The 26898-nt window shown below is 49.1% G+C and overlaps 11 protein-coding genes across 11 annotated transcripts; 6 read left to right on the top strand and 5 right to left on the bottom strand.

Annotated features, from left to right (window-relative positions):
• Positions 1–446: 446 nt before the first annotated feature.
• N7517_000890 (Major facilitator superfamily domain general substrate transporter) lies at positions 447–2234 on the top strand (the record flags this gene model as incomplete). Its single annotated transcript, XM_056718620.1, has 4 exons — positions 447–663; positions 717–986; positions 1040–1713; positions 1770–2234. The coding sequence occupies 4 exons, from the start codon at positions 447–449 to the stop codon at positions 2232–2234; spliced, it is 1626 nt and encodes a 541-aa protein (XP_056582755.1).
• A 240-nt stretch (positions 2235–2474) lies between these two features.
• Positions 2475–3257, bottom strand: N7517_000891 (S1 family serine peptidase; the record flags this gene model as incomplete). Its single annotated transcript, XM_056718621.1, has 1 exon — positions 2475–3257. The coding sequence occupies one exon, from the start codon at positions 3255–3257 to the stop codon at positions 2475–2477; it is 783 nt and encodes a 260-aa protein (XP_056582756.1).
• A 754-nt stretch (positions 3258–4011) lies between these two features.
• On the bottom strand, positions 4012–5806 carry N7517_000892 (fungal specific transcription factor domain-containing protein; the record flags this gene model as incomplete). The annotated part of the gene is made up of 2 exons (XM_056718622.1): positions 4012–4884; positions 4955–5806. 2 exons carry the CDS (start codon positions 5804–5806, stop codon positions 4012–4014), a joined length of 1725 nt encoding a protein of 574 aa, XP_056582757.1.
• A 934-nt stretch (positions 5807–6740) lies between these two features.
• On the bottom strand, positions 6741–8516 carry N7517_000893 (Major facilitator superfamily domain general substrate transporter; the record flags this gene model as incomplete). Its single annotated transcript, XM_056718623.1, has 3 exons — positions 6741–6946; positions 7002–7952; positions 8027–8516. 3 exons carry the CDS (start codon positions 8514–8516, stop codon positions 6741–6743), a joined length of 1647 nt encoding a protein of 548 aa, XP_056582758.1.
• Positions 8517–9114: 598 nt separating this feature from the next.
• On the top strand, positions 9115–10524 carry N7517_000894 (Aldolase-type TIM barrel; the record flags this gene model as incomplete). The annotated part of the gene is made up of 1 exon (XM_056718624.1): positions 9115–10524. The coding sequence occupies one exon, from the start codon at positions 9115–9117 to the stop codon at positions 10522–10524; it is 1410 nt and encodes a 469-aa protein (XP_056582759.1).
• Positions 10525–10674: 150 nt separating this feature from the next.
• On the top strand, positions 10675–11241 carry N7517_000895 (Aldolase-type TIM barrel; the record flags this gene model as incomplete). Its single annotated transcript, XM_056718625.1, has 1 exon — positions 10675–11241. The coding sequence occupies one exon, from the start codon at positions 10675–10677 to the stop codon at positions 11239–11241; it is 567 nt and encodes a 188-aa protein (XP_056582760.1).
• A 962-nt stretch (positions 11242–12203) lies between these two features.
• N7517_000896 (uncharacterized protein) lies at positions 12204–13694 on the top strand (the record flags this gene model as incomplete). Its single annotated transcript, XM_056718626.1, has 4 exons — positions 12204–13058; positions 13128–13316; positions 13370–13453; positions 13521–13694. The coding sequence occupies 4 exons, from the start codon at positions 12204–12206 to the stop codon at positions 13692–13694; spliced, it is 1302 nt and encodes a 433-aa protein (XP_056582761.1).
• Positions 13695–15264: 1570 nt separating this feature from the next.
• On the top strand, positions 15265–16434 carry N7517_000897 (Alpha/beta hydrolase fold-3; the record flags this gene model as incomplete). The annotated part of the gene is made up of 1 exon (XM_056718627.1): positions 15265–16434. The coding sequence occupies one exon, from the start codon at positions 15265–15267 to the stop codon at positions 16432–16434; it is 1170 nt and encodes a 389-aa protein (XP_056582762.1).
• A 961-nt stretch (positions 16435–17395) lies between these two features.
• On the bottom strand, positions 17396–19803 carry lysF (homoaconitase LysF; the record flags this gene model as incomplete). The annotated part of the gene is made up of 2 exons (XM_056718628.1): positions 17396–19687; positions 19738–19803. The coding sequence occupies 2 exons, from the start codon at positions 19801–19803 to the stop codon at positions 17396–17398; spliced, it is 2358 nt and encodes a 785-aa protein (XP_056582763.1).
• A 2188-nt stretch (positions 19804–21991) lies between these two features.
• Positions 21992–24017, top strand: N7517_000899 (Amino acid/polyamine transporter I; the record flags this gene model as incomplete). The annotated part of the gene is made up of 5 exons (XM_056718629.1): positions 21992–22386; positions 22449–22577; positions 22672–23184; positions 23245–23483; positions 23545–24017. The coding sequence occupies 5 exons, from the start codon at positions 21992–21994 to the stop codon at positions 24015–24017; spliced, it is 1749 nt and encodes a 582-aa protein (XP_056582764.1).
• A 378-nt stretch (positions 24018–24395) lies between these two features.
• On the bottom strand, positions 24396–26306 carry N7517_000900 (Glycoside hydrolase family 2 N-terminal; the record flags this gene model as incomplete). Its single annotated transcript, XM_056718630.1, has 1 exon — positions 24396–26306. One exon carries the CDS (start codon positions 26304–26306, stop codon positions 24396–24398), a length of 1911 nt encoding a protein of 636 aa, XP_056582765.1.
• Positions 26307–26898: the final 592 nt, after the last annotated feature.

The following is a 26898-nucleotide window of genomic DNA, read 5'->3' on the forward strand; positions in this document are numbered from 1 at the left end:
CCGCAAGCTAGTCGTTTTCACGGAGCCATAATGGGGGGCCGATATTATATTCGGGGAGAAAACGGCGGAAGATTCCCTTTTTGGTCGAGGAGTAGGCGGAGGAAGCCGAGTCATTTTCGGCGGAGCCCAAGTTACCCCAGTTTTTCGGGTAGTGATTGGCCTTGGTCGGCCCGTCTGGAGCAACATCCCCGGGCCATCCCCACAAAGAAGCGAGAAAAGTCACTCATAATTGGACAACCAGAATGCAAGGAATTCCACGGTTTAATATTATCTGTTTTAGCCAAGGACATCCGAGACATTCACAAATGGATGCTTCATGCCGACGAGAGAAAAGAAGTCCCATGACTACGAGAATATATATCATGCCATGACCCCCTTTCCCCAGGAATTGAGTCATTCATTCTGTGGATTGTATCCCTCGGCGTGGAGAATACGACATTTTCAGCATGACAGAGCATACAAACTCAGACCAGCTGGTCGAGAAAGAAGGTGCCAGCGATGCCATGCACCATGAGCACAAAGAGGGCGTCAAAGTAGAGACTCTTCAGGGCTCGCTGGCTTTGGACGTCGCCAGGCGGACCAATCCTCCGAATCCGTGGAGTGCTCAGATGTGGAAGCTATATTTATTCTTGACTGTGGCATATCTTTGCTCAGCCCTAAACGGTACGAGAAAGATAATCGATAGCCAATGAAAAACCCATCGCTAACTGGTTCAGGATTTGATGGCTCGCTCATGGGCGCTCTGCTTCCTATAGAGCAGTTCCAAGAAACCTTTGGCGCTGGATTGGTCGGTTCGAAAGCTTCCTTGATTCAAGGAATGTACACTATCGGAGGTGTCTCGGCGCTGCCGTTCGTCGGATTTTTCCTCGATACGTGGGGTCGCCGGTGTGGCATGTTCGCTGGATCCTGCGCTGTCATCCTGGGGACTATTCTTGGTGGAACCGCCAACCACATGGATCAGTTGCTTGCAAGCCGATTCTTCCTTGGTACGTGTCTAGATATCACCAGTTCTGGATGATGTGTTAACAACATGTCTTAGGCTGGGGCTACTCCTTGGCGTCCTCTGCCGCACCCGCATACGTGGTCGAGATGAGTCATCCTGAATACCGCGACATTTTGACCGGTCTATACAATTGCCAGTACTTTGTCGGCGCCATCGCTGCCGCTGGTGCTTGCCGAGGATGTCTGAGATTCGAAAGTTCCCTCGCCTGGCGTATTCCCATCTGGTGTCAGTTGATTTCATCCTCCATCGTAGTGTTAACTGTTTGGTTCATACCCGAGTCACCTCGTTGGCTTTACAGCCATGGGCGCCGCGAGGAAGCCTGGGATGTTATTACCAAGTATCACGGCGAGGGGTCCCGGGACAACGCTTATGTCCACCTACAGGTCCGGGACTACGAACAGGCGATCAACCTTGAAGGGTCAGATAAGAAGGCATGGGACTTTAGAGAACTTGTTAACACGAAGGCTGCCAGATGGCGCCTAATGTGCGTGGGTATCGCATCTTTCTTGAGCCAGTGGGCGCAGGCTGGCGTTACGAGCTACTATATTGGCGGCCTTTTGGCAACAGCTGGTGTCACAGATACGACAAAGGTTCTCAACGTTAATCTCGGTAACACGATTCTTTCTGCTAGCGGAGCTTATATGGGAAGTTATTTGGGCCCGAAGTTCCGACGCAGACCTATGATGATTGGCGCATCCATTGCTTGCAGTGTACGTATATACCCCGTGTGATTCATTATGTTCTCTGCTTACCCTTGGACTTAAAGATTTGCTTTGCAAGCCTTTCAGCCACAACCGGTGTATACGCAAAGACAGAACAAACAGGAGCCGCCACTGGTTCTATTGCGTTCATCTTCTTGACAGGCTTATGTTACAGCTTTGGCTGGACCCCATTGCAAGCCATGTACGCCGTCGAATGTCTTTCATACGAGACCCGCGCCAAGGGAATGGCCATGTACTCCGTCTTCACCAATATTGCCTTGCTAGTGAACCAGTTCGGATTCGGAAACGCCATCAGTGCCATTGGGTGGCATACATACATCATCCTTGCCGGCTGGAACATTGTCCAGGGAGTGTTCATCTACTTCTTCGCTGTTGAAACAAACGGGCGGACCCTTGAGGAACTCAATGAGATCTTTGAAGCGCCAAATCCCCGCAAGAAGAGTACGGAAACACAACAGGTCTTGGTTTCCGAGACTGAGAACCAGGTGGTGGAAGTCAAGGGTGCATAGGTTATTCTGCACTGGCGAGTTGATTGTACGCTATCGTTTTTCAGAGAATACATTTTGTTAGATCATCCTATCTCCTATTACTTGCTAGCAGACTTAAACTTTGTTTTCTGGATTGTTTGCTAGTTCTTAGGGTATGAACAGCCCGATCAGTGTTTATTTGTTGTCTCTCTCTTCTCGAGTCAGTGACTGTAAAACATATATCTGCAACATATATACAAAGCACTACATGGCGACTCGCGCCTAAACAATCAATCCCTGGATCCATGCTTTGGCCGCTTCGTCGGAGACACTAGATCCAACATTCGGCAATGGTGTAGCCGTGCAGCCATTTGCCCCATAACTAATCACTCCATAAAGCGTCGACCCCAGTTCATCCACAATTGGGCCACCGTTGTCACCACTACAGGTGGAAGTACCAGGCATCGGTGCATCCGGCTGGGTACACATCATATTCTTTGTGATCGGGTTATCATTCGCCCAGGCAGCATTACATGTCGACCGGTCGACTGTCACCATATTGGCCTGGTGCAGGATAGTGGGCGAGGTTTTGTCCGACGAATCAAGCTTGCCCCAGCCTGCTACTCGCACGGCAATACCACTTGTATCGTCTGGGTTGATCGCGTTATTGCCAGGCAATGCGATCGCAGTGACACCTCCACCCATAGCAGTATCGGCCAGGTGTAAAATAGCGTAGTCATTGTCAATCGTACTTGAGCTCCAGCTGGGGTGGATGAAAATTTCCTGAGCATGCAGCAGTTTTCCGCCAGTGGTATAATTTGCGCTGCCAACGCGGACGGTGAGAGACGAAGGAGTATGGCCATCGACACAGTGGGCGGCAGTGAGAATTGTCTTTGGACCCACGACGGAGCCTGTGCAGATTAAGGAAGTTCCAAACCAATCGTTATTGAGAATCGCGGCGATGAAAGGATATTCGAGAGTGGTGGCTTCGGTACCGTGGATGATGGCAGTGACCAGAGGGCTAAAGGCGACCCAAATTGGGGCAAGTAAAACCAAGGAACGCATGTCGAATGAATGTAGGGATGTGAAGGGAAAGGACAAAAAGAAAAAGGGGCCCTGAGTGTTATCTATATGCAGAGTTCAGGGCTTTAAATAGGGGCCGGGTGTGGTAGATATATATTGTGTAAATACTTGGTTGAACAACATTGATGAGTCTCCCAGTCCACTTTTATCATTCTTCACCCTTACGATCGATCGCACTAAGCCCACTAGTGGGTCCTTGGGAGGTATATAGTACAATGTACCCCGAAAGTGCCTAGATACTGTCCTGTAGGCGTGCTACAATATTGACAGCTTTGTATCGAAATCATCAACCGCAAATTTTCACATAAAAATAAATGTACAAGATACGGACTAGGAAAAGAGCAGTTGTTCGCTTTAGAATACGAGTCGAATCAGCATTCTGACGATCATCCGCTGAAGACCGAGATCTACCGAGATATCTGTATGCGGGTCCAACTTTTATTGGCTGTCATCATTTGCAGACCTGGATCTGTGAGACATCGCCCCTTCATTCGATGGGCCCTCTATCCTCCAAAGTTCAATAGTCCTGCCGATCTGATTATAAAGTGGAGACCCTGCGCATTCCAACATGCAATTTGATGTGACACTTCTCCATTGACCTAGCAGGTCCTCATAAGCGAGGTGACACGGTAAATGAACTTAAATAGTAACCGATTTTAGTCAGGAATGATCGCAAATTTGTTTTTATTATTTGCAAAATATAATTATATACATTAGAGGCAATGGGACAACGATCTCACGTATTGGCTGCAGATGAGTCCAGGAAAGACATTACCACATCTTCATTCTGAGCATTGAGGTCGAAAACCTCAGGCCAGAGATTGCTATGGTCCCAGCTCAAATACTCCCACATGTACTGAGACGAAAGGGTTTCAAAGGAAGTAGCAGTCCAATCCGAAACACGATCACGGGCGATTTGTTGGCCTGCATTGAAAGCATTTGGAGGAGGAAAACTTTGGGGGTCGAGATTATCTCCACTTGCATCAAGCGGCTCTGCGGGAGGACCGTGAAGATTAGACTCGAGAATTCCAGAAATGACCTCAAGGGAGCGTCCTGCCGTGTGCCCATAAGGCTTCAGGCGACCAAGGGTCAACATCGCTGTTTCAACTTGCGTCTTACAGGCAGTGGAATCGTCTTCTGCGACGCCAGCGGATAAACAAATCAATGGAACCATAGTGGCCTGGAATAACATCCAAACAGCGTTCCAACCGATCATTTGATTCAATTTTGTTGTCGAGGAAATGTCTTGGATAGAAATCTCTGCGATTTCCTGGCATTTTTGAATAGCAGTGCGTTCTTCAACCCGAATGGCCATGAAGGGAATTCTTCGCATTGCATAGTTCAGTAGAGTTGGGCGATAAAGTAACATGCGATGATTGTAGTATCGCCAACGCATCACAGTACGTACTGCATGTAGTGATTCGGGACAGGGTTCGTAATCCTTGAGGACCGGCGGCAGGTCATGCCACCACCGAACAAGTTGCGAGTCCAGATCGAACATATCCGTGTGCGATAGGGTTGGTAGCGCAGCTAACGATTCTTGAATTTTCAAAGCAATTTTCACGAATTGGATATTTTCCGTCAAGGGGAGGACATCGAAATAAGATTCCTGCCAAGAGTCAATTTAGAAAGAGAACTTGAATATTCTAGCCAGAGAAGAATAGTTAGGAGATGCTCACCTTGTCAAGTCGGCTAGGCAAATTGACTGTGATGCTAGGGCCAAAGTAATCCATACTTGGCCGGCCGAGTGTTTCATGGCCCCAGGTTTCCAAACAACAAAGTGACCACCAGACGCGACGTTTGAATTCCTGGATTCCAGACTTCTTAGGGTCGAGCATCGAGTGAATATCAGAAGGTTCCCGCTGCAGACCTAAAGTGACCGCCATCCGTAGCGACGCACCCATGAGGGAGTATGCCAGATTCGGTTGACTAATATAATGACAGTACCATCCACCCATGAGACCTAGGGCCTGAACAACCTCAAGGCTAGGATCCCCGAGTGAACGTAGATTTAAGTGATCCATTGCACGCTCATAATACGCACGGTGGGTATTGTTATCTGCGCCTGCGGCTGCAATATTTCCCAACGCGAGAACTATGTTGAGTAGTGCAAGCCATCGATCATCCTTTCGACGACTAAGTAAGTAAGTCGTACGAAAGACTTCTTCGTCTATGAGTGGTGCAAATGGTTGGAAGTTGAGAAAGTACGCATCTAACATTTGGAGTTCCGTGGGTGGGAGGTCAGGATGAGATATAGGTTGCGTCGGGGGCAACGAGTTGGTTGGCTGGAGACCTTGGTCCTTAGACAAGGGATGGGATAAGTAATAGTTAACTGATGGATGCAGCCACGCAATGACCTTCAGTGCAGCCTGAATAGATGAAACACCTAGGTAGGAGGTTGGGTGCCGAGCCGATAAAGATAATGCGTTGACGTCGTCTGAGATATGTCCGACTGAGTCCGAGGCACTAGCACATTGCATTTCATCTGGTTGCTCTTCGGGCATCGTATGTAATGACTCCAGACCAGGCATTTCCCCCGACAATGTAGAGTCGCGGGTGTCCAGAGAAGCGGCCGCAATCGATGGGTCTTGATGGTGGGAATATTGGGATCCGCCTGTGGTCACTAACTCCAACAATTTATCTCTTGAAAAATTGGCGATGTTCTCGGGGGCAGTGTCTGGAAATAGCCTTTCAAGTGTACTTTTGTAGTCCGGCGAGGGTACTGTAGATTTCTCCGGCTGGCTAATTTGATCAGTTTGTGTCCTGAAACCTTGGGCCCAGGTTTATTTATTTATCAATTCTCTTTTTACCTTTGCGATGATCGAGAGTCTGTATAGCCACACAGCTCAGGCTTTTTGTACCATCGACAGGCTTCACAGGGCTTCTCGCCATCACATTTGATTTTGCGGCGACGACATGAAGTGCAGGCTCGCGGTGTAGATCCCCGCCGACTGAGTCGTTCACTTCGTCTTTTATGTTTTGGGTTACGCAAACCCTCTTCGCTGCTCGGAGCAGCTTTGAAGGCGATAAACATGACCGAGAGGGATATAAGGAATAGTGAAGATGGGGAAAGTGCGAGACGTCGCACACGCCAAATGAAAAAAGACAAGAGATATAGGAAATGTGGAGATTGAAAGGGGTATGTCGATCTTGGTATGCATCAACGCGGGGTTTGGCGCATGGATCCTTCAGGGGAAGCTTTGCAAGGTTTGTGGGGGATTGGATAGTTCCGAGATAGCCCCGTGATAGTGCCGAGGTCCGAGCCCATTTGGGACAGGCGGAGACTAAGCCTATTTAGGAAGGACAGAGGCGGACCTACAACTCCATATAGTTTGCGATATTCAATGAAAGGGAAAAAAAAAGTGTGTAACTCTCAAACGGTTATTCTATTAATAGCACAGACAAGGTCCAGTGCAAAATTGCCTTGATGGTCCCATAAAACAGCCGAACCCATTTCTAATGTGTTCAATTGCCATACACTTCCCGTAATTGATTGCCGTGATTGTGCTCATAGACGTTGACATCATATCTCTTGAACTTTCTAGTTTGGAGTTTTGCATGAAACATCACATCAAGCTCTTCATAGCTTCGCCCTTTAGTCTCAGGGAGACGGAAGAACGCCCAAATTGCAGTGAGAGAAGCGAAGGCAAACCAGAAAAATCCAGTCTTGCCTGTTTGGTTGTTAGTAAAGATATTGATCAATGAATTCAATAGATCCGAGCGAACCTTTCCAGTTCCAAGCAAGAGGGTTCATCATGTAGGGTTGTATGACATTCGCGACGATCTGTGCAAGGTAGTAGGAGCTTCGGGCCAACACTACGGTCTTAGACCTTAACCGGGTAGATGAAACTTCCGCTGGGATAGTCCAGCCGACGGGACCAATTGTGAGGGAGAATGTGAAGAGCCAGATAATACAAAGGGCCGACTGAACCCATTTAGTGGTTGGGTGTTTGTTGTCGGTGGCGAGACAGCCAATGATCAAAAGCCACATGCTCATCAGGCTCATTCCTGTTATGTAAAGGGTACGTCGATTAAATTGCTTCATCAAAAGCCAAGAGATAATCGTACCACAAAAGGCGATACCAGTGCCACCTAGGTTGAGTTTGTACGAGTCATCGGAACTCAGCCCAGCTTGCTGGAAGAAGTAGGTGGCAGAGTAAGCGAATTGGGCGCCACAAGTAATCTGACCGACGAACGAAACACATGCAATCTCAGTCCGTCGCAGGTCAGTGCCCTTGTAACAGTCCAAATAGGATGTGCCTTCAGTAATGTCTCGCTCGAGGTCATTTGTATGAACCATCAATGCCACCAGTGGTCGTGCTTGCGGCTTCTCACACTCTGCCATGAGAGAATTAATAGTCTGCTCTGCCTCAACAAACTTCCCCTGTCGGACAAGGTACCAAGGAGACTCCGGCATAAAGATGCATACGACAAAAAGGAAAGGAATCCATATCCATTGAATAGCAAACGGAATACGCCACGACCAGTCATCAGGGCGATCAATAAAGCTCTGCAAGACTCCTGCACCGATAAGTTGACCAATTGCAAAGCACATATTCGTATACGCCGTGAGGTAGACTCGCAAAGGCAAAGGACATACCTCCGAGGCGTACGCAGGGCCAATGGTAGCGAAGATACCCCATGGGACACTGGAAATCTTTTTAACTTCACCAAACTCTATGTGATATAGGGGGGAGTGAAATATTACCCACAAAGAATCTGCCCAGCGGCTTGCAGCCCGACAGTCATACCGAAGAAGGGCACAAAAGCGAATGCTGCCATCAGTAGAATACCTACACCAAAGGCCGGTCGATAGCCAAACCGCTGAACAAGGTAACCATTCAGCAGGGCACCGATAATGGAGCCAGCCTGCGGCCCACTGCCCATAGCACTCTGCCACTTCGCCGGGATCTGGTTTGTGTTCGTTGAAGGATCTAGGGCACCAAAGCGCCGAGCGTAGCTCGGATAGGCATATAGCGAGCTGATCAGGGCAGTGTCGTAGCCCTCCATGATGATCGACATGGAGATCACCAGAGACCAGACCACCGCCATCGGGTATGATTTGAGTGCGGCCAAGACGCCGAGAGAATGTTCGTGGCAATTGGCGGCCTGGGCATCTTCCAGCGTGGCTTCCCAATAGCCTTGACGGCCGATAATATGGTTAAATTGTTTTGTAGAATTGTGTGTGATTGATAATCCGGGCAGATCGTCGTGCTCGGTGGTAGCTTTCTTCTCTTCCATGTCTGCGTCCTTGGTGAGACACGCTCGGTCCGATGAGAGGATATGGAAGGAGGAGAAAAGATGTAAATTTGCTAACGGTGCTCTTTATCAATCTTTCGCTGTGGTTCTTAGAACAGAGAGCAGTTATAAATCTTTGGCTTCTTTGAATGGTCTCCGGATTTGCATGTATTAGGACAAGCCCCGACTCCCTGGATGGGTCTAATAGCAGCTGCATTAGCCCCAAGCCCAATTTTCTTAGTAGGAACCCCGTTTAGCCTTACAAACAGCGCTAAAGCATCCTTGAACGATCCGGTGAGGCCGAGACCAATCATAGCTGGAAGTTAGCTCGGGCGTCCCGGAAAAGAACGCGGGGGAACTCCACCGCATATTTGCGAAGCTAGGGCTTTGTTCTATGTACCTTGCTTGAACTTGCTTGCCAAAAGAAAAACCAAGAAACGAGGAGGTATCTGCTTGAGAATGTGTAACTTGAAAGTGGGGTCAAGCTGCTTGTTCGTCGTCTGCTAGGCGATTTTATATCAGACCTCATCCTATCAAGCATCAATTGCCTGTATGTGGATATTCATTTTCATGAGACAGTCCAAACACCTGCAATCAGTGAATGGAGCTCAAGGTGAGCATGTCCGACACTTCGCCCACGATCCGTTGGGAAACCACAGCCTTCACCATCGACCTTGTCCAAAATGACGCAGGGGCCATTTGCGTGAGGAGCATTCTTCCTGCAAGGGTGTCGGCCCAAAGGCCAGCGTCGCCACTTTTCGACTTATCCGAATTGCCTCTAGTCAGCGTCAAGCTGGCGGGAGAGGGTAACACATTCGACAAGACCGCAAAGTCCCTAGTGGGCAGCTGTCTTTCTGCGCGACTGAAATACGAAAGCCACGAGATACAGAATGATGATCAGGTAGAAACACTGGAGATTCGGAGCCGGGACGAAATTACAAAAACATTAGTCACTACTCGCCTTTCAGTCTACGGGGCTATTCCAGTCCTCAGATCATTAGCTACGATCACAGATGAATCCGAGAATACCGACAATAACGTCACGCAGCTTTCCTCGATTACAGTTGGTGGCTTGACGACAAAGTCACAACAGTGGTACCACGACTACAGACTCCTGACTACCACCAATAGCTGGTTTCGAGAAGCGCAGTGGCGCGAGCAGACATTGCCTGAAATTGGTATCAACAATGATGGGATATGCGAACTCCCTTACGGACACTTGTGCTCGCAAGCTACGTTCGGCCTCCAAAGTCACGGCTCCTTTTCTACAAGTAGCCATTTACCAATGGGCGCTCTGAGGTCAAACGATAACGAGGATACCTGGCTCTGGCAAGTTGAACATAATGGGTCTTGGAGATGGGAGATCGGAGACAATAAAGATAGCATCTATCTCGTTGCTGGCGGTCCAACAGGGATGGACCACGACTGGAAACAAGTACTGCACCCTGGCCAGAGCTTCACGACCATTCCTGTTGCTTTGACGCGCGTGACTGGTTATCAGCGACAGATCATAAGGCCACATGAAGACAATGAGAATCTCCCTATCATGTTTAACGACTACATGAACTGTCTTATGGGTGATCCGGATGAGGACAAGGTCGCAGCGCTTCTCGATCCCGTGGCGAAAACGGGGGCCAAATACTTCGTTATCGACGCTAGATGGTACGCGGATGATAGTACTTGGTGGGATGATGTGGGCCTGTGGGAGCCTTCGCAAAAGCGTTTCCCGTCTGGATCTAAAGTCCTTCTAGACAAGATAAGAAGCAAGGGGCTTATCCCTGGCTTGTGGCTGGAGCTGGAGGTTGTTGGCGTGCGAAGTGTAGTGGGCAGTCGCCTCCCCAAAGACGCATTTTTCCAAGAGTGTGGTCAGGGGATCATCGAAAAAGGCAGATTCCAACTTGACTATCGTCACCCTGAGGTCCGAACTTGGATGGACACAGTTATCCATAACCTCGTCATAAATTACGGCGTGGGATACTTCAAGTTCGACTACAACATTGAAGTCACATAGGGCACAGATGTTGGCGGGTCTTTGTCTACTGGGGTTGCGTATCTCGAACATCAGCGGGCGAACCTTGTCTGGGTCCGGTCGTTACTTGAGAGGTACCCCAGGCTTGTTATTGAGAGCTGCTCGAGTGGTGCACAGCGCATGGAATACGCCATGTTATCAGTTCATTCGCTCCAATCGACAAGTGATCAACAAGATCCTGCACTGTATGCAGCTATTGCTGCAGCCTTGCCGACCGCTGTTGTCCCAGAACAAAGCGCAACCTGGGCATACCCCCAGCCCGGATGGAGCGACGAGCTCAATGCATTTACTGTCGTCAATAGTCTGTTGGGACGTGTTTACCTCAGTGGCCGCTTAGACAAGCTCAGCCCCCATCAGCTCGAACTTATGGTGGAAGGTATGAATGTATATAAGTTGATACGCTCGCACTTGAACTCTGCGCATCCAATTTGGCCCCTTGGGCTTCCTCAATGGCACGATGACTGGCTGTCTCTTGGATTAGTTACAAAGAACAACGGTATATATCTTGCTGTGTGGCGGAGAGGTGGCGTTACAGAAAAGGATTTGCCAGTCAAGTTGCTTGAGGGAGAGGCTACAACGACAGCGAGAGTGCTATACCCAACTCGCCTTGACACTGAAACAACATGGAATGAGACATCGGGAATACTGAGCTTGAAACTTCCCGATAAGGTCTGTGCTCGGCTTTTCCACATTGTCTGAATATCGCATAGTGTATTTCCTTTTTCAATGTATATTTTGTCTACCTCAAACGATAGACGAGTATACTTGTTTGATGACATGTCATGTAATGGAGATCTATTATTGTGGTCGTTATCTTTACCTAGTCTTTGAAGAATATGTGAACATATTCTTGATCCGACACCCCTAAATCGAACGGTTTGCAAACGGAGTTGCCATCAAATAAAGTACGGGAATATCTTTCCGGCATGCGGGTCTTAAATGAGGATTTACGTTATTGTTCTGTTGGTGGCCAATGATCATGAGGGCCTTGTTGGGGCCGAAAGCGATCGGCGATATTAGTGCTGACCGTGCAAATGTCAATTTTGGGGCTGAAAGTGTCGCCAGGTACGAGCCCTATGGAGCCTGTGGGGCTGGGCCCAGGGGTCTGAACGAGAAAGATACCTCTGATAACCCTGATATTTTGCAACCTCAATGCCTTTTACCAGGGACTTTGGGAATCTCGCGATTACAATTCCATAGATGGTCGAGATCTAAGTATGGGAGCTATCTAGTCACAAGCTACAACGATGAAAGCTCGGAGCTGTCAGAAAAGGGAAAGTTACCCGGGGTCCAAAACATGATCGACAATAGTAGTGCTTACTTTCATATACCAACTTCTGACTAGGGGTAGTCATGTATCACAATCGACTATATTGCCACCTGATATAGGTTGGTCCTCCGTTAAGATGAGGGATCGACCTGAGTTGGGGGTTTAGATGGGCTCGGCTTGTGAGTATAAATATTGTCGGTTTCCAGGCAAATACAGTGAGAGAACAGAAGTATTTGGGGATTTGATTTTTACTATGGCTCGACTTCTCTTCTTCATCGCTGGCCTGGCAGCAACCGCTGCTGCTAGCCCTCCTTCCAGACAAAAGACGTTGACTCCAGTCCACCGACCAACCTCTGTCGCAAGCAGTCAAACCCTAGTCCCTATGCGCTCAATGTCGACATCGATTACGTCTTCGTCGAAGTCCACGACCTCTACGGCCTCCACGACAAAAGCGAGCCTAGCTACCCCCTCCGAGTTCCGTGTCTGCAGTGGAGACACTTCTTCTACCGATGGTGTTCAGCAAATCCTGGACCAATCAGGTGCTGTGGACTGGTTGGATATTATGCTCATCAGCTTGCCGGATGGAGAAAAGGACTGGGTCAACAAACTCTGGGATACAGTCTTCCACAACGACGGGGTGTCCCCCTTGACCGGTTGTGGCGAGATTGGAAGCGATTGCAACCCGAAGACTGCATGCTCCGACTACCCACAGGCGATGGCGTATTGGGTATTCAGAACGGTCGGTATCCTCCACAGCAAGGTCAACACTGTGCGGTCCAATTTACTCTGGACTGGCTGGCTGGATGGTCTCTCGATTGACCAAATCGGTGAAGACTTTACTCCCCCGGTTCCTGATACCTCGTGGGTGGGCTGGATTGCAGCCTGTTTCACAATGGCTGGTGGTGCCGCTACTGCAGTCGACGCCAGCGTGCCTCTCGTTGGTATGTTGGGTATGGCGAGTGGAGCGATGTCCGCGGTAAGTATGGAAAAGGGTGATGACTCTCACGTCGATACCACCTCGGTACAAAATACGCTTAAGAATATCGTCGGTGCGGCTGGTGAAGAGGTCGCCAATATTCTGCAAAAGGCTACTGGTAATGCGGACCCAGAGACTCTCCCGATTTATACCTACACAATGTACCAGCATGCCACCTCCCGATTCTTTGCCGACAGCACCCTTCTTCTCGATGAGAACAAGGACAATTCGTCTTTTGCTTCGACCTATAGCTTGTTTACTGATAATCTGGTATGTGATTTTTCTTTTCCCTATCTTAAGAAGCTTCCCGCGACCAATTCTTTCTAACCCACTTTATAGGAAAAGAAGCTCGTTGATGTGGCCCTCAAAACGGCCTGGTACCTTCTTCTTGCTGATACCGATATATCCGAAGACGACTGTACGGACACCGGTTACCTTTGGCTCGAAGCCCAGAGCGACCAGTACTATTGCTTCTACTGGACCGTTGCGGCGGATACTCGCTATTGCGAGGATGATGACCCGACAACTGTAAGTCGCTCAAATGATCCAATCATACAACGTGTTTTCTAACCATGAAGTAGTGTGATTCTCATCAGTGGAGTAGCCAATCCCAGTTTGATGAAAGCTTCTACTCAAAGCTCGAGAAATATGGCTTTGACCTCAAGGTGAGCGAGATGCCAGACATATCAAATGATCTCATTGCCGGACTAATACCGGAGTATATTTATCTAGAGCTACTATACTTCTTTGATTGACTGCAAAGTGAATGGCAATGGCGAGAGTGACACGAAAACCTACATCAATGGCGCCCCTCGGTGCTTCTACAACAACTTTGTCCGAACCGGACATTGGAAGACGGATTATGGTGGCCCACTACTCTCACTTGACTCAGACCTTGGTTCATGATAGTATGTAGTTAATCAGGCCAAGGACCCTTGGCAGGATACTGACTGGCGACTGTAGGATATTCATAGGTCATTGGGTCAATTTGGAGCTTATTGCAACGGGCGGCTGGCTATGTATACATACGCCTGAAGGTCTCATTTTAGCTTTCGCGCTATACCCGGATTATAATATAATAATGTTGTGCAAGATGTCGTTTGCCATTTCTTTGACTAGGACGGCTAGTAACATTTGGCCATCCAAGCCATTAGCTTCTTTGTTTATGCTATTCTTTGTTTCATCAGCTAGATAGATAATCAGCAATTTGAGAGCTCTGTTCTTTGCTGGGAGTGTGTATCTTGAGATTAGTCCTTGATTCTCACTAATTCCCGCAGAGTTATCCAACGCCAATCCCAGTTTTGCCGTTCGCCGGCTATATTCTATATAATGTTACGCGTTGGGATCTATGTAATTTCCCTGCCTGATAGCTCCAATAAATGCAATCAGGGGGACATGCCGCATATGTACGTTAAAGTTGAGAGAATTGGAAGGCGCGGCGAAGGCCTCGCGTATATTTAAGCCCATCACTTCTTTCCATTTATCTATCCCTCATTCATTTCCCACGCCTGAGAGCCCCTATTGCATCTCAAATATCTTCTCGGTAATAGTTGTGACTCTATTCATATACCGACTGTCTCACATTTGAAAACCTGATGAAGGATGATAGAAATCAAACTTGCTAATCTAACCCTTGTCTAGCAGACACATTACATCTTACCGCTAACCCTCAGCATGCCGGGCTCTTTAGCCGGTCTTCCTGGTACTGCTGGAGCTAATATGGCCGCGTTTTCCATGGAGCAGCATCTCCAATATAGTCAAATGAGGCGAAGAAACAATCTTCCACTCTATGGAACGGTTATCACGACCTAGCTCGTACGATACAACACACCAGGGGAACTGGGCGTTGCCCCGCCACCATTCTCGGCCCTCATTATTCTATTGAATCAGTACCAGGATCTCCCTTTTGTGCGTGAACAGATTTTGCCAGAGATCATGGCGATGAAGGAGACGGCCCTGGAGCTTGATCAACACACGCTTTACAGCTACTGCGAGCGACTGTTAGAGTGGGAGGACACACTCTAGTCCCAAACAATCTTACGACTTCAAAAGCTGTAAACCTATCACTACCGGAAACTGGGGAGCTTGGAAGTGAGATACTCTTAACACAATATCACAATACTTTGGTGGATGAAATGACACCTAATCTGATGATTCTAGTGTGGATGCGCAGCTTAATCTATAGAGCCTTGAAGTATTTGATGGTGCAAGGATCGATCGATAGGGAAAAACTTGCTTGAGCATACTTCTAAACGGAAGAGATAAATCAAAGAGGCTTACTGAATCTACTCCACTTGATTCGCCCGACGCTAGCGCATGATTGACTTTAGGGTAGCTTCTTCTGGCTTACGTTGCGAGCTATTCTAGGCCCCCAGTATTTTCTCTCAAAGTCATAAAGGCTTAGCATCCTTGGCAAGTTTTTGTTCTACATCTCAACATTTCACTTTTCCCACATAACGCAAGACTGATCGGTGACATGACGCGATCATTTGCAGATAATGATACGATACCCAACGGCTGGCGCACTCGACAGCCAGGGTTTGCCATCTGGATCATCATCGCTATCTTTCGGGGGGTTTTGGAGGCTTTCTTCTATAGTATCTACTACATTCCAAGCTCTTTGCGCCAGTGTCCAACATGGACCTATCGTCAGGCCTGCATGACGCGGCTTTTCGAGCGAGTCTTCCATATTATCACGGAGGTCGGTTTCACACAATCGTTGAGCTTGGACCCGGGCGAACTTGGCGATCGCTGGGTGACCATCGACCCAGCGCCAGCCTCTGCGTATTGTGGTGACTTCACGAGTGACACTGTCAAGCCAGAGACGGTCGGCGGTACCTGGTATCCAAATCTACCATCGAAGGAGTCGCTATTAGAAGAACAAGGCCTAGTGGTTTTGTCCTTCCATTCTGGGTCGCTCCTGTGGCTGACTGGACGGCCAGAGGATTCGGGGCCCACGGCAACATTGCTGAACAACAGTCTGGGCAAGAGTACTCGCTCGTTCTGGCTGCAGTACCGTCTCGCCGGTGGAAATAACCCAACACCATATCCCGGGGCTATGCAAGATGCGGTGACAGCATACATCTACCTCACCCAAGAAATGGGAATCTCCCCATTGCGCATCGTCCTCGCAGGCGATTCTACAGGCTCGACAATTGCAGTCGCACTTCTGCGCTATCTTGCCTCTATCAAGGAGGCACAAGACCATGAACTCGCCAAACTCCCACCTCCAAAGGCTTGTCTTCTGTTTTCGCCCTCGGTCGAGTATTGCTTCGAAGGTGATCCGGAGGCTGTCAGCACAAACAGGAATCTCAAGACCGATTATGTCGAGCCGCGTATGATGGCATGGGGCGCAAGGGCTATTGCGCCACCTGAGACCGTTCGACTAGATGATCCGTATATCTCTCCAGCACTGCATCCATTTGCGACCCCGGTTCCAATTTTCGTTCAGGCGGGAGGCGCCGAGGTTCTCGCTGATAGTGTTCGTGGGTTTGCCAACGCTATGAGCGCTGTCACGGGCAATGTGGTCGAACATCTCGAAGTTCCAGATGTGCCGCATGATGTTTATGTTGCGGGAACTATTCTCGGATGGCCGAAGGAGCAGGAAGAGATCCATGAAGCTGCCGCCAGATTTGTTCTGCAATAATTTATTAATGCTTCAGCTTCTTATTTGATTCGATTAGACATTATATCTGCTCTTTGTCAACGGGAATTTCACGGTGCTTCGGCTTCCAACAGAAGCCCGACAGCAGGCACACGGTATTATCAAAAGGAACACCATCATAACTCAGGCTCGCGTGTGAGAAGTGTACACACGTAGCAAGTAAACCGTCGACAACGAAAGCCGTTTGTTAAACTTGGGAGATCTTCAAAATTGAAATGAATTTGTCTTTGCGGCCAATTTCATAGACCGCGGCTGCAATCAAAGTCCAATATTAATGGAGGTTTTGTCACACAGTCTAAGACAGTCATCCAATTCATCCATGGCCAAGCTACTGGAACCCAGGAGTCTAGCGTTATGCAGGGCTGATAGCTGATACAGAAGTGAAGTATTCAGCCAAAGGATTCAGGACAAACCTAGGCACGAATTGGAGTTAGTCTTCCTACCATCGTGCCTTCCGTATCCAATCCAACTTCCATATCCGTCATGGAGTTGGAGTATGGGCTTTTCAAGCTTCAAGTAGTGTCTTGTATAGTGTCGGTAAGAGTCGTCAACAATTGACTGCTAAAATATTGCTGATGTAGAGACGGTGGATGCCTGTAGTCGATGACCTCGGGATGAGATGCTGTTTGTAGTAATCGGGCCAAGCGACCAGCACACCTTCGACTGTGTTTGATGTAGGCACATAAGGAGGGAGAAAATAAAGATCATCTCTGGTGAAAATGTTCTAGTATATTCTTATTGTTTTAAAAGACGTGCCCTTATAAAAGAGTCAGCAGCCTTCTCTATGGTACCTGCTAATGATAGAAAAATAGTACAAAAAGTAAATATCCAAAACATACAACAGCCAAGTGAATGCCGGTGATTACCTAGGACATGAACACATCAGCAGGTTCTCTGAACCAGTGTTTCCCACCGGCATTCGTCTGGCCTAGTTAATGCGTCCTCACCCGGACTCAGCAACCTTGCCCTTAACCCACGCCTCGAGGCCACCTTCCGCGATGATCTCCTGTACATTGGCCGGCAGCTCGCCGACCTGCTCAGTCCAAGTCTCTCCCGACTCACCCTCCTTGACTTCGACGATGCTACGCTTCACGTCCCAGGTCAAAGTCCAGCCTGTGCGGCGCGTCAGCTGGCGGCCAGCGACATCACCAGAGGCGGGCTGAGCGAAGCTGGCACGCAAACGCTCAACAAGACGTGGGACTTCAAGGCCCATGAGCGCGTTATTGATGCTGTTTCGGGAGAAAATATTTCCGAAGCTGCCAGCGACGACGAGAGGAATCTCCTTTGCCAGAATGGCAGTGGCAGCCTGTTCTCGTGAGGAACCACAACCGAAGTTGAAGCCGGCGACGAGGATGTCACTTGGCTTGGCAATGCCCTTGAACTCGGGATCGTAGTTCTGCATGCAAGCAGTGGCCATATCCTCCTTGGAGACGTTGTCTTGGTAGGTCAATTTACCGGGGTAGATGCTATCAGTGTCGAGGTTGTCGGCATCGAGGAAGACGATCTCACCGCTGATGCGCTCGGGGAATCCTGGCAGAATCTCGGTAGCAGGCTTGTCCTCGGCTCCAGCGGACTCGACCCGATCGATCAGAGATTCCATCTGTTGGAGTAGGGTGGTGAGCTCGTTCTCGGTAGTAGGTTCGAGACCGGTGCCGAATCCGTGTTCAACGCCAGACCAGCCCTCGGGCACCTGGTAAGAGCCGGGGCCAGTGATAACGCCGCTGAGAGCGCTGGCAGCCACGACTTCGGGACTTGCAAGGTATGCGAGAGCGTCTCTGGAGCCCATGCGACCCTTGAAGTTACGGTTACTGGCACTGATGCCAACCTCGCCGGGCTCTAGAAGACCTGTTCCGAGGCCAATGCAAGGTCCACAACCAGCAGGAAGGGGCTGGGCACCAGCATCGAGGAGAGCCTGCCAGTCGCCGGTGGATTCGGCAGCCTCTTGTTCGGGCACGGAAGCAGCCGCGATATAGAGTTTGACACCGTCGGCAATCTTGGGGGTCGTGTCGGGGTTAGCCTTGGCGGCGTCCTTGAAGACCTTAGCGGCGGCCGCGAGGTCAGAAGCACGCGAGTTGGTGCAAGAGACGATATAAGCGCGGTTGACTTTGATATCCTGTTGGACGAGCTCGTTGAGTGGTGTTGCGACCTTAACGGAGTTGGGACCTGAGACGTAAGGCGAGAGAGTAGAGAGATTGAGGTAGAGTTGCTTGGCGTACTGCGCATCGGGGTCAGCTGTAAGCGGGTTCGCGTAAAGCTCGTCGATCCTTTCGTGCGTGATACGCTCCCGGGTTGTGCGGTCGTCAGACATCGCAGCCTCGGTAGCCTTGTATCGCAGCCAGCGTTTCAGTGTGTTGTCAATAGGGAAGAGGCCGGTGAGGGCGCCCCACTCAGTCGTCATATTGGCAATCGTGAGGCGACTATCCACAAGAAGGCTTGACATAGTCTCTTCGGAGCCGGTGAACTCGATCGCATGGTTGAGTACATCACTATTGAAGAGACCACACAATGCGACAATCACATCCTTACCTGTCACACCTACTGGTAGCGTTCCGGTGAACGTTACCCGTGCAACAGGAGGAATCTGCCACCATGTCCGCGACGTTGCCCAAATACTAGCAGCGTCGGTTCGCACAACAGCGGTTCCAAGGCAACCAACTCCACCATAATGGTTACTGTGGCTGTCTGAGGCTACCGCCATGCTACCCGGCCACGCGTATCCTTCTTCGACCATAATCTGGTGCCCAATACCCCGGCCCGCAGGATAGAAGTCGATACCTTGCTGCTTAGCAAAAGTCTCAATCTGCTCATATTTCTTAAGGTTCGCCGCGCTAGTGTTTTGCACGTCGTGGTCCAGGGTCATGACGATCTGCTTTGGATCGTTGACCTTCTTAGCTCCCATAGACATGAACTTGAGGGCGACGGGCCACGAGTTATCGTGAGTCATGCAGTACCCGGGGGCAAGACTGATATAGTCGCCGCTCCGAACGAGCTTTCCTTCGGGGAGACCGACAGCATAGCGTTGTACAATCTTCTCGGTCAAGGTTTGCGGCGTCCGCTTCTCGGAGGGAGTCTCAGAGGAAGGAATTGAGGTGGCATTCTCGACCTGGGGGGGGAAGCCTTCGAGCCGAGTGGCGGCTGTCGTACTCAGCGAGCGAGAGAGCGAATTCGGGACCGATCGCAAGGGATGAATTGTCCTGCTTGGGACACCGAAGGACGGAGTCCACCGAGGCCGAACCTGGGGGAGTCAGATTGAATTGGGTGGTCATGAGGTGAAGCTGTACTCACCGATCTGCACATCATGGCGGCCGGAGGCCTAGCCACGCGCTTCAACAACATCGAACACGGAGACATTGGTGAGTTCACTTAGCAAACTTTTCCCAATTCCCGACCTCGGAGTTGACTCACGGAGTGGTATCACGTGATTGCGCGTTCCGGGGGTCAGCCTCTTGTGGCGAGGCAATTTCAAAGCAACCCCGGAAATCAAAAGACCACGTGATATGCAAATTAGCCCCAGTTTTGTCTGATTAGCGTGAAACTTGATCGATGTACACGAATAGTTGGCCACTTATGTTTTCAGTAGTCTTTTCAGTGGTCTTTTCAGATATTCTGTTTAGGTTTATCTTAAGATATTTTCTCCCGTTTCTCGCTTCTCGGTTTTATAGGTAAGTAGACAGCATGGAGAGAACGGTAGGCTTAATCCGTGAAAATGAGTTTTCCATGTATAACCCAGAAGATGGAGAGAAAGTACACACTGCATACTCGCACAGGAACGAAGCAATTGGGTGGTTCAAACCCATGAGATCTATTCGACCAAGTATACCCCTGTGAAAATATATAACGACCTTGGGTATGTGGCAGGCCAGGGGCAATCGGAACTCACTTTAGGATCTCAACTCATTGATCACCGTTGTGAATTCTATATGCATTTGCAGGGACGCAAGGTATACGAGAGTTGCGTACTCGGCGAGACTACCAGCAAGCTTGCATCTTTTTCTCTAGAATGAAAGCAAGGAAAGAGTGCAAGAGACCCACACATGTCAACTCAATGAGAAATATATTTTGGCGGTTTGATATGAGGAAAAATGCGTTATCTTCTTTTACACAGACCTGAATAGTTTCCGAGCCGAGTACTCTCATTATGAGAATGGCCATGTTTGTCGAAGCCTCAAAGAAAAGGTCTGGCATGATACGCTCGGAGAACACCCCAAATTGAAGTCCGCCAAGGATTCCCTTTTAAGATCGAGAGATTAAGAGCACTTTAGAACCTGTACACGGTTTTCTCGAGTATGCTTGAAACACATATGGAAGCCATGATGTGACAAGTAGAATTGTTATTAATACATGGAGACGCAGGGAAGAACTGGTTGACCAATCATTTATGACCGAACCGTGTCTTGGCATATGCACGTACCCAGTTAGTGCGACCTGCAAATTCTGCCGATTAGATCTATATTACGTTTTCTAGACTGTCCTTGTTTAACAAGAGTGAATCTCAGTCCTGGGCTGTTATACTGCTTATCATAAACTGCTATCTCGAAAGGTTACGTAATATGCATGAATTTGGCCCGTTCCTGGAAGTTTGGCCCCTGAAGGTTCCAAGTTGGAAAGGGCCAGCGAGGACACGCGATAAGGGCATTTGTCCAAGACCGCCAAGACTATACGGATTACAGAGTATACACGGAGTACACTTTTAGTTTAAGGCAACTTTGTAAAATCCAAATGAGACATTGAATGCGACTGATAATACCTTGGAAGGGGAGCGTGCACCTCGGACTCCCCGAATCGCACGTAACTGAATTAGGGCACAAACGTTCTAAGACCATTTAGGTAGTATAATCCATCAAACGATGACTTGGAGATAAAACCGGAAGATCCACGCCCGGCTCGTGTCCGGATGCGGGTCAGGTCGCAGCCCGTGCGGAGGTCAAATGTATTCCAAGCCAATCAAAATACCTAACCAACTTAAACTGCGTCATTATGCTGTACGGCTTTTGTATTACTTTTGTATGGCTTAGATGGCTTAGATGGCTTGCCAGGGCTTTACATGGGCTTACATGGGTCTATTTCCCTAATCTCTTTAATCTTGCGAAATCCCTTTAAGATTCCTTGACTCCCACGTTTCGGCCCTGAAGTTCTTTATTATATGTCTCTGGCTTCTGCTTTTGACTACATCTTTCCTTTGATTTCTCAAAATATCCTTCTATTGGCACATCCTCCAAGTCTCTCTAAGCTCCGTATTGAACGGAAATCCCATCCTAAAGACCCGACATCTCCGATATTTGCCCTTGCCGTGGCAACTTCAACATCCAAAGCAACAAGACTGTCCACGCGAACCCTAGGCCCTTGCGATATACCCCGACATCCCGATTCTCTGTAGCAGATCCACCCGCCCCCGGATCTCCGCCGATCCACCTCAACCCTTGCAGAACCTATACCTCAGAATCTAGACGAAAAGCCACAGCACCATCCAGCTTCTTTCGCTCACCCCTTATCCACACTATATCAGCAACTAAACCCTACAGACAGGAATGAAAACAACATGGCTATTTTAGGCGACAAGGGAAAGGAAACGAGCGGCAGTGTGCTGGAAACACTCGGTCTCAAGAGCGAAGGTGGCCCTCGTGATGTACAAGAAGGTGTGATGGCTGAAAATGCCGACAACCTTCAACGTCATCTTGGAAACCGTCAGATCCAGCTGATTGCCATCGGTGGCTCCATCGGAACGGCCCTTTTCGTGAGCATCGGCTCGGGTCTTTACCATGGAGGTCCTGGCAGTTTGTTTATTGCCTTTACCGTCCAATGTATCTTTCTGGCCATGGTGAATAACTGCATCGCTGAAATGACCACCGCCTTCCCTGTCAGCGGTGGGTTCATTCGCTTGGCTGGAAAATGGGTGGATGACGCCCTGGGTTTCATGGTCGGCTGGAACTTTTTGTCGGTTCTCTTTTCGGCTGAGCCGAAATCTTCCCCGCTATCTGTGCTAACATCCCTTTTAGCTTCTATGAGGCCCTTTTAATTCCTTTTGAGATATCGGCTTTCACCCTCGTATTGTCTTACTGGACTCCGGCGCTTACTGAACCCGGTCCAGTCGCAGGCGTCTGTATTGGTGTTATCTTGGCTTATGGGTGAGTAGCTCTCCCTAGTCTCGCTATTTGGCAGCTTGATTGGCGACCATTTGCATACACTTGAATTTATATCTAAATACTAACCTTTGCATAGTTTCCTCAACATCTTGGCTGTCAAAGCCTATGGTGAAGCCGAATTCTGGCTGTCTGGTGGAAAGGTCATTCTGATCTTCTCTCTGTTTTTCTTCACCTTCATCACCATGGTTGGTGGGAACCCGACCCACGATGCCTATGGCTTCCGCCACTGGAACAACCCCGGCTCTTTCATGGAGTATCTGGACACCGGCGCCCTTGGTCGCTTTGAAGGCTTCCTCGGGTCTCTTTGGTCGGCTTGTTTCGCCGTCGTCGGTCCCGAGTACATCTCCATGGTCGCAGCTGAAGCAAAGCGTCCCCGCATCTATATCAAGAATGCCTTCAAGACAGTCTACATTCGATTCGGTATCTTCTTTATCGGCGGTGCTTTGGCCGTGGGTATCGTTTGTGCCGCGAACGACCCGCAGCTGAAGGAGGTTGTGACGGGCGGTTCTTCTGGTTCTGCTTCGGCATCGCCATATGTTATTGGCATGCGGAACATGGGAATTTCAATTTTCCCTTCCATCATCAACGCGTCAGTGCCATCAAAAAGAGCCTAACTTCGATGAACCAAATACTGACCGTAATCCTTTAGCCTCTTGCTGACTTCCATTTTCTCTGCTGGCAATACCTATACCTACTGCGCTATCCGTACCCTGTACGGCTTAGCACTCGAAGGAAGAGCCCCAAGAATTCTCACTCGCACTAGCCGCAACGGTGTACCCATCTACTGCTTCGCATTCGTGATGATCTTCCCTTTGCTTTCCTTCTTGCAGTGCTCCAGTAGCTCATCCATCGTCCTCACGTGGTTCGCCAACCTCATCACTGCCGGAGGTAAGAAATCTTCCTTTTCCCCAACTCCAACAACGATTAAAGTACTGACAGCGTAACTCAGGTCTCATCAATTATATCGTCATGAGTCTGACGTATATCTTCTTCCACCGCGCTTGCAAAGCCCAAGGCATTGACCGCAGATCCTTCTCCTATTTCGGACGCTTCCAACCCTACTGCGCATACATTGCATGCGTTTGGATGATCGTCGTGACTATCGTCTATGGCTACCCCGCATACAAGCCTTGGTCGGTGTCCACCTTCTGGTCAAACTACACCATGCAAATAGTCATCCCTCCCCTGTTCGTCATCTGGAAAGTCATCAAGAAAACGAAGTTCGTGAAGCCTCATGAAGCTGATCTTGTCTGGGAACGACCCCTGATCGATGCGTATGAGGATAGCTTCCTTGAACCGCCTACTGGCTTCTGGAGAGAAGTGTTGCAGATGGTCGGCATTGGGCGGGTAAAAGGTGGCAACGATAAGCGAGCGCATTCAGTGTCTCAGCCCCAGGACTATGCCGTGCAAACGTCGGCATGAATTTAACTACAAGATTTGTTCTATCGATTACACATGTACGTTTAGGTATCTAGCTGCCTAGAAGTGTCGGGAGTGTCCGTGTAATACGACACGAGCCATCTTGACACAGGACTTTCTGTCCTGCTGCAGATCTGTGAACATAATACCCAGCCATTTTGTTTATTTTGAAGATGTTTCGACGTAATATGATTGGGACGGGTATTGGATTCCTTGCCTGATACCCTAGGCATATATATAGCCTATGCACCGATGAAATAAAGCGTAAAACTCAAGATGAAAGAGGTAAATTGGGTAAACTATAGTTGACATCGATCGCAATTTACGATCGCAGGCAGTCATATATACCTAAGCTAAACAAAGATCTTAGGCAACATGGCTTCACTGACTTGCAGTGATATTGGTCCATCGCGCCTTCAAACCGTGTGCCGCCATCTTCGGCTTTCGGTCCCTGGTAAACACACCTTTCTTATTACCATCCACACGGACGATACCCACATTCGTCTGGAAATCAGCGAAAGCCCAAACCTGCTCGCCCGTGACGGACTTGAAACTGTCGAAAACGCGATGATACATGTTGAGCATATCATTCTGGAACTCCTCGGACCAAGGCGTAGCAAAAGTCGAGTGAAGACCCGCAAGAGTATCCGCGCCGTACTCAGTCATGATAATCGGACGTTCGAATTTCTCTTCCCAGCCAGCTAACTCCTTTCTAAGCATAGCCTCTGCTTCGACAAGGTCGCCAGTTTGGGAATACCATCCGAAATACCGGTTGAGACAAGTGACATCAAACAGGTCCGAGATCCGATCCAACTTGTATGTTGCGTCGCCGACGTTGGCGAATGTGATAGGACGAGTTGGATCAAGCTCACGAGCCAACTTGGTCAGTGGCTCGAAATATTCGTGTGCACCGTTTTCATGCGAGGCGGGTTCGTTCGCAATCGACCACATAACAACACTGGCGTGGTTCTTGTCCCGGCTGATGAGTTCGCGAATGGCTTGCTTGTGGGCCAGCTGGGTGTTGTTGTTGATGTTCTCTTCATTGAATGTTTTTGTAGCAGTGTCTTTGGAAATACCCATCAAAGCAATGTTCAAACCCACGGCGGGTGTTTCATCGATCACGACAATTCCATTCCGGTCAGCAAATTCCATGACCTCTTCCGCATAAGGGTAGTGTGAGGTTCTGAAAGAGTTTGCGCCAATCCAGTTCAGCAGTTGGAAATCGTGAACCATGTACGCTTGGTCATGTCCTTTGCCGCGAATTGCGGAGTCTTCGTGTTTCCCAAATCCGGTGAAGTAGAAGGGCTTGCCATTGATGAGGAATTCGGTCCCGCTGACTTTAACAGTGCGCACACCTGTAGCCACGCTGTAGGTGTCAACCACCTTGTCGCGGGAATCCACAATGCTGGCTTCCAATTGGTAAAGATAGGCGGCACCGGGTTGCCACAACTTGACCGACTTGATCTTGACAGTACCCTCAGCTCCAGAAGCAGTTCCAACAACGGTTCCATCCTCGTCAATGACAGAGACCTTGACCTTTCCAGTGCCCTTATTGGACACCTTGACCTTGTAATTGATCAGTCCAGTTTCACCTTCAACATCTGTCACAACGGTGATGTCGTTGATATGTTGACGGGGCACAGAATACAACCAAATCGAGCGAGCAAGACCGGCATAGTTGTAGAAGTCATGTTGATAGGTCTGGACTCTCTTTCCGGTGACCTCGCTGACCGTGATCTTGCCGGGTGGAATGGTCTCATGGGTAAGTTCATTGTTGACACCAATTGTCAAGCGGAACTTCTCTCCAGCGTTGACAAACTCAGTGATATCGGCTTCGAAAGGTGTGTAGCCGCCCACATGCTCAGCGAGCAGACGGTCGTTCACATAAATACGACCGTGGTGGGTCGCAGATTCAGCTCGCACGAAATATTGCTCCTTAGACCAGCCTTTTGGGACGAAAACCTCGCGCTGATAGTACACCCATCCGACGTGGCCGTGAATTTCGGTATCGACGAAAATATCGTTGTATGACGCGGGGACTGGACATTCGAGAGAATTCTTGGGAAATGACGCGGTCCAGGGTTGGGCTGTGTCATTTTGACCAGAGGCGAGAGTGAATTTCCATAGGCCATCAAGGTTCACGAGCTCTCGGGAGGAAGTTCGTTGTGGCTTGAGCTTGATTAAGGGTTGTTCCTCATGAGCTAGGTCCTTGCTTGGAGAATTGCTAGCTGTAGGCACAGCAAACGAAGAAGGAATGAGGGATAGTAGCGCCAAGCCCGATAGGAACTTCATGGCGATCGATCTTTGTTGAACGAGGCGTCCAACGATTATCTGTGATGTAAGACCGTTCTGAGCTGCTTGAGTGAGGCATGATGGGAGGCAGATTCCTCAGTTATATATACTACATTTTCAAGTATGATGTACACCGGCATTTGAGATATCTCTATATCGGTGATTGACAAGCTTGGCATCACGACTAGGATATAGGGTCAAAGTGTCAAGTTTGAGGCCAAATCTGTTAGAATGTTCTATGAGTGCTCGACCTGGGGATTTTGCCAAGATGCCAAGTCTGGGGCCCCAAGTTATGCACTGCATCTCGCGGGGGTGGGGTCGGCAGTTCGGCACTTGTTGTACACAAGAAGCCGACTGCCACATTATTCTTATGCTGTCAGATCCAGTATAAACAGTCCAGAATCAATTTGAGCTTGGTCTCATATCCCGAAATTGCTTGGATATGCAGGCAACCACCATAGAACACTGGGCAATATTTGTCGACTGCCCCGATTAAGAACCGTCCAGGGTTTACCTGTATTTCATATCCAACTTCTAATATCTTATTCCCTTTCATTACATTCATCTAATATTGCTATCATACATCTCTCCC

This window comes from Penicillium concentricum (genome assembly GCF_028827145.1).
Source record: "Penicillium concentricum strain IBT 3081 chromosome Unknown utg000001l_segment0_segment0, whole genome shotgun sequence".
NCBI classification, from domain to species: Eukaryota; Fungi; Ascomycota; class Eurotiomycetes; order Eurotiales; family Aspergillaceae; genus Penicillium; species Penicillium concentricum.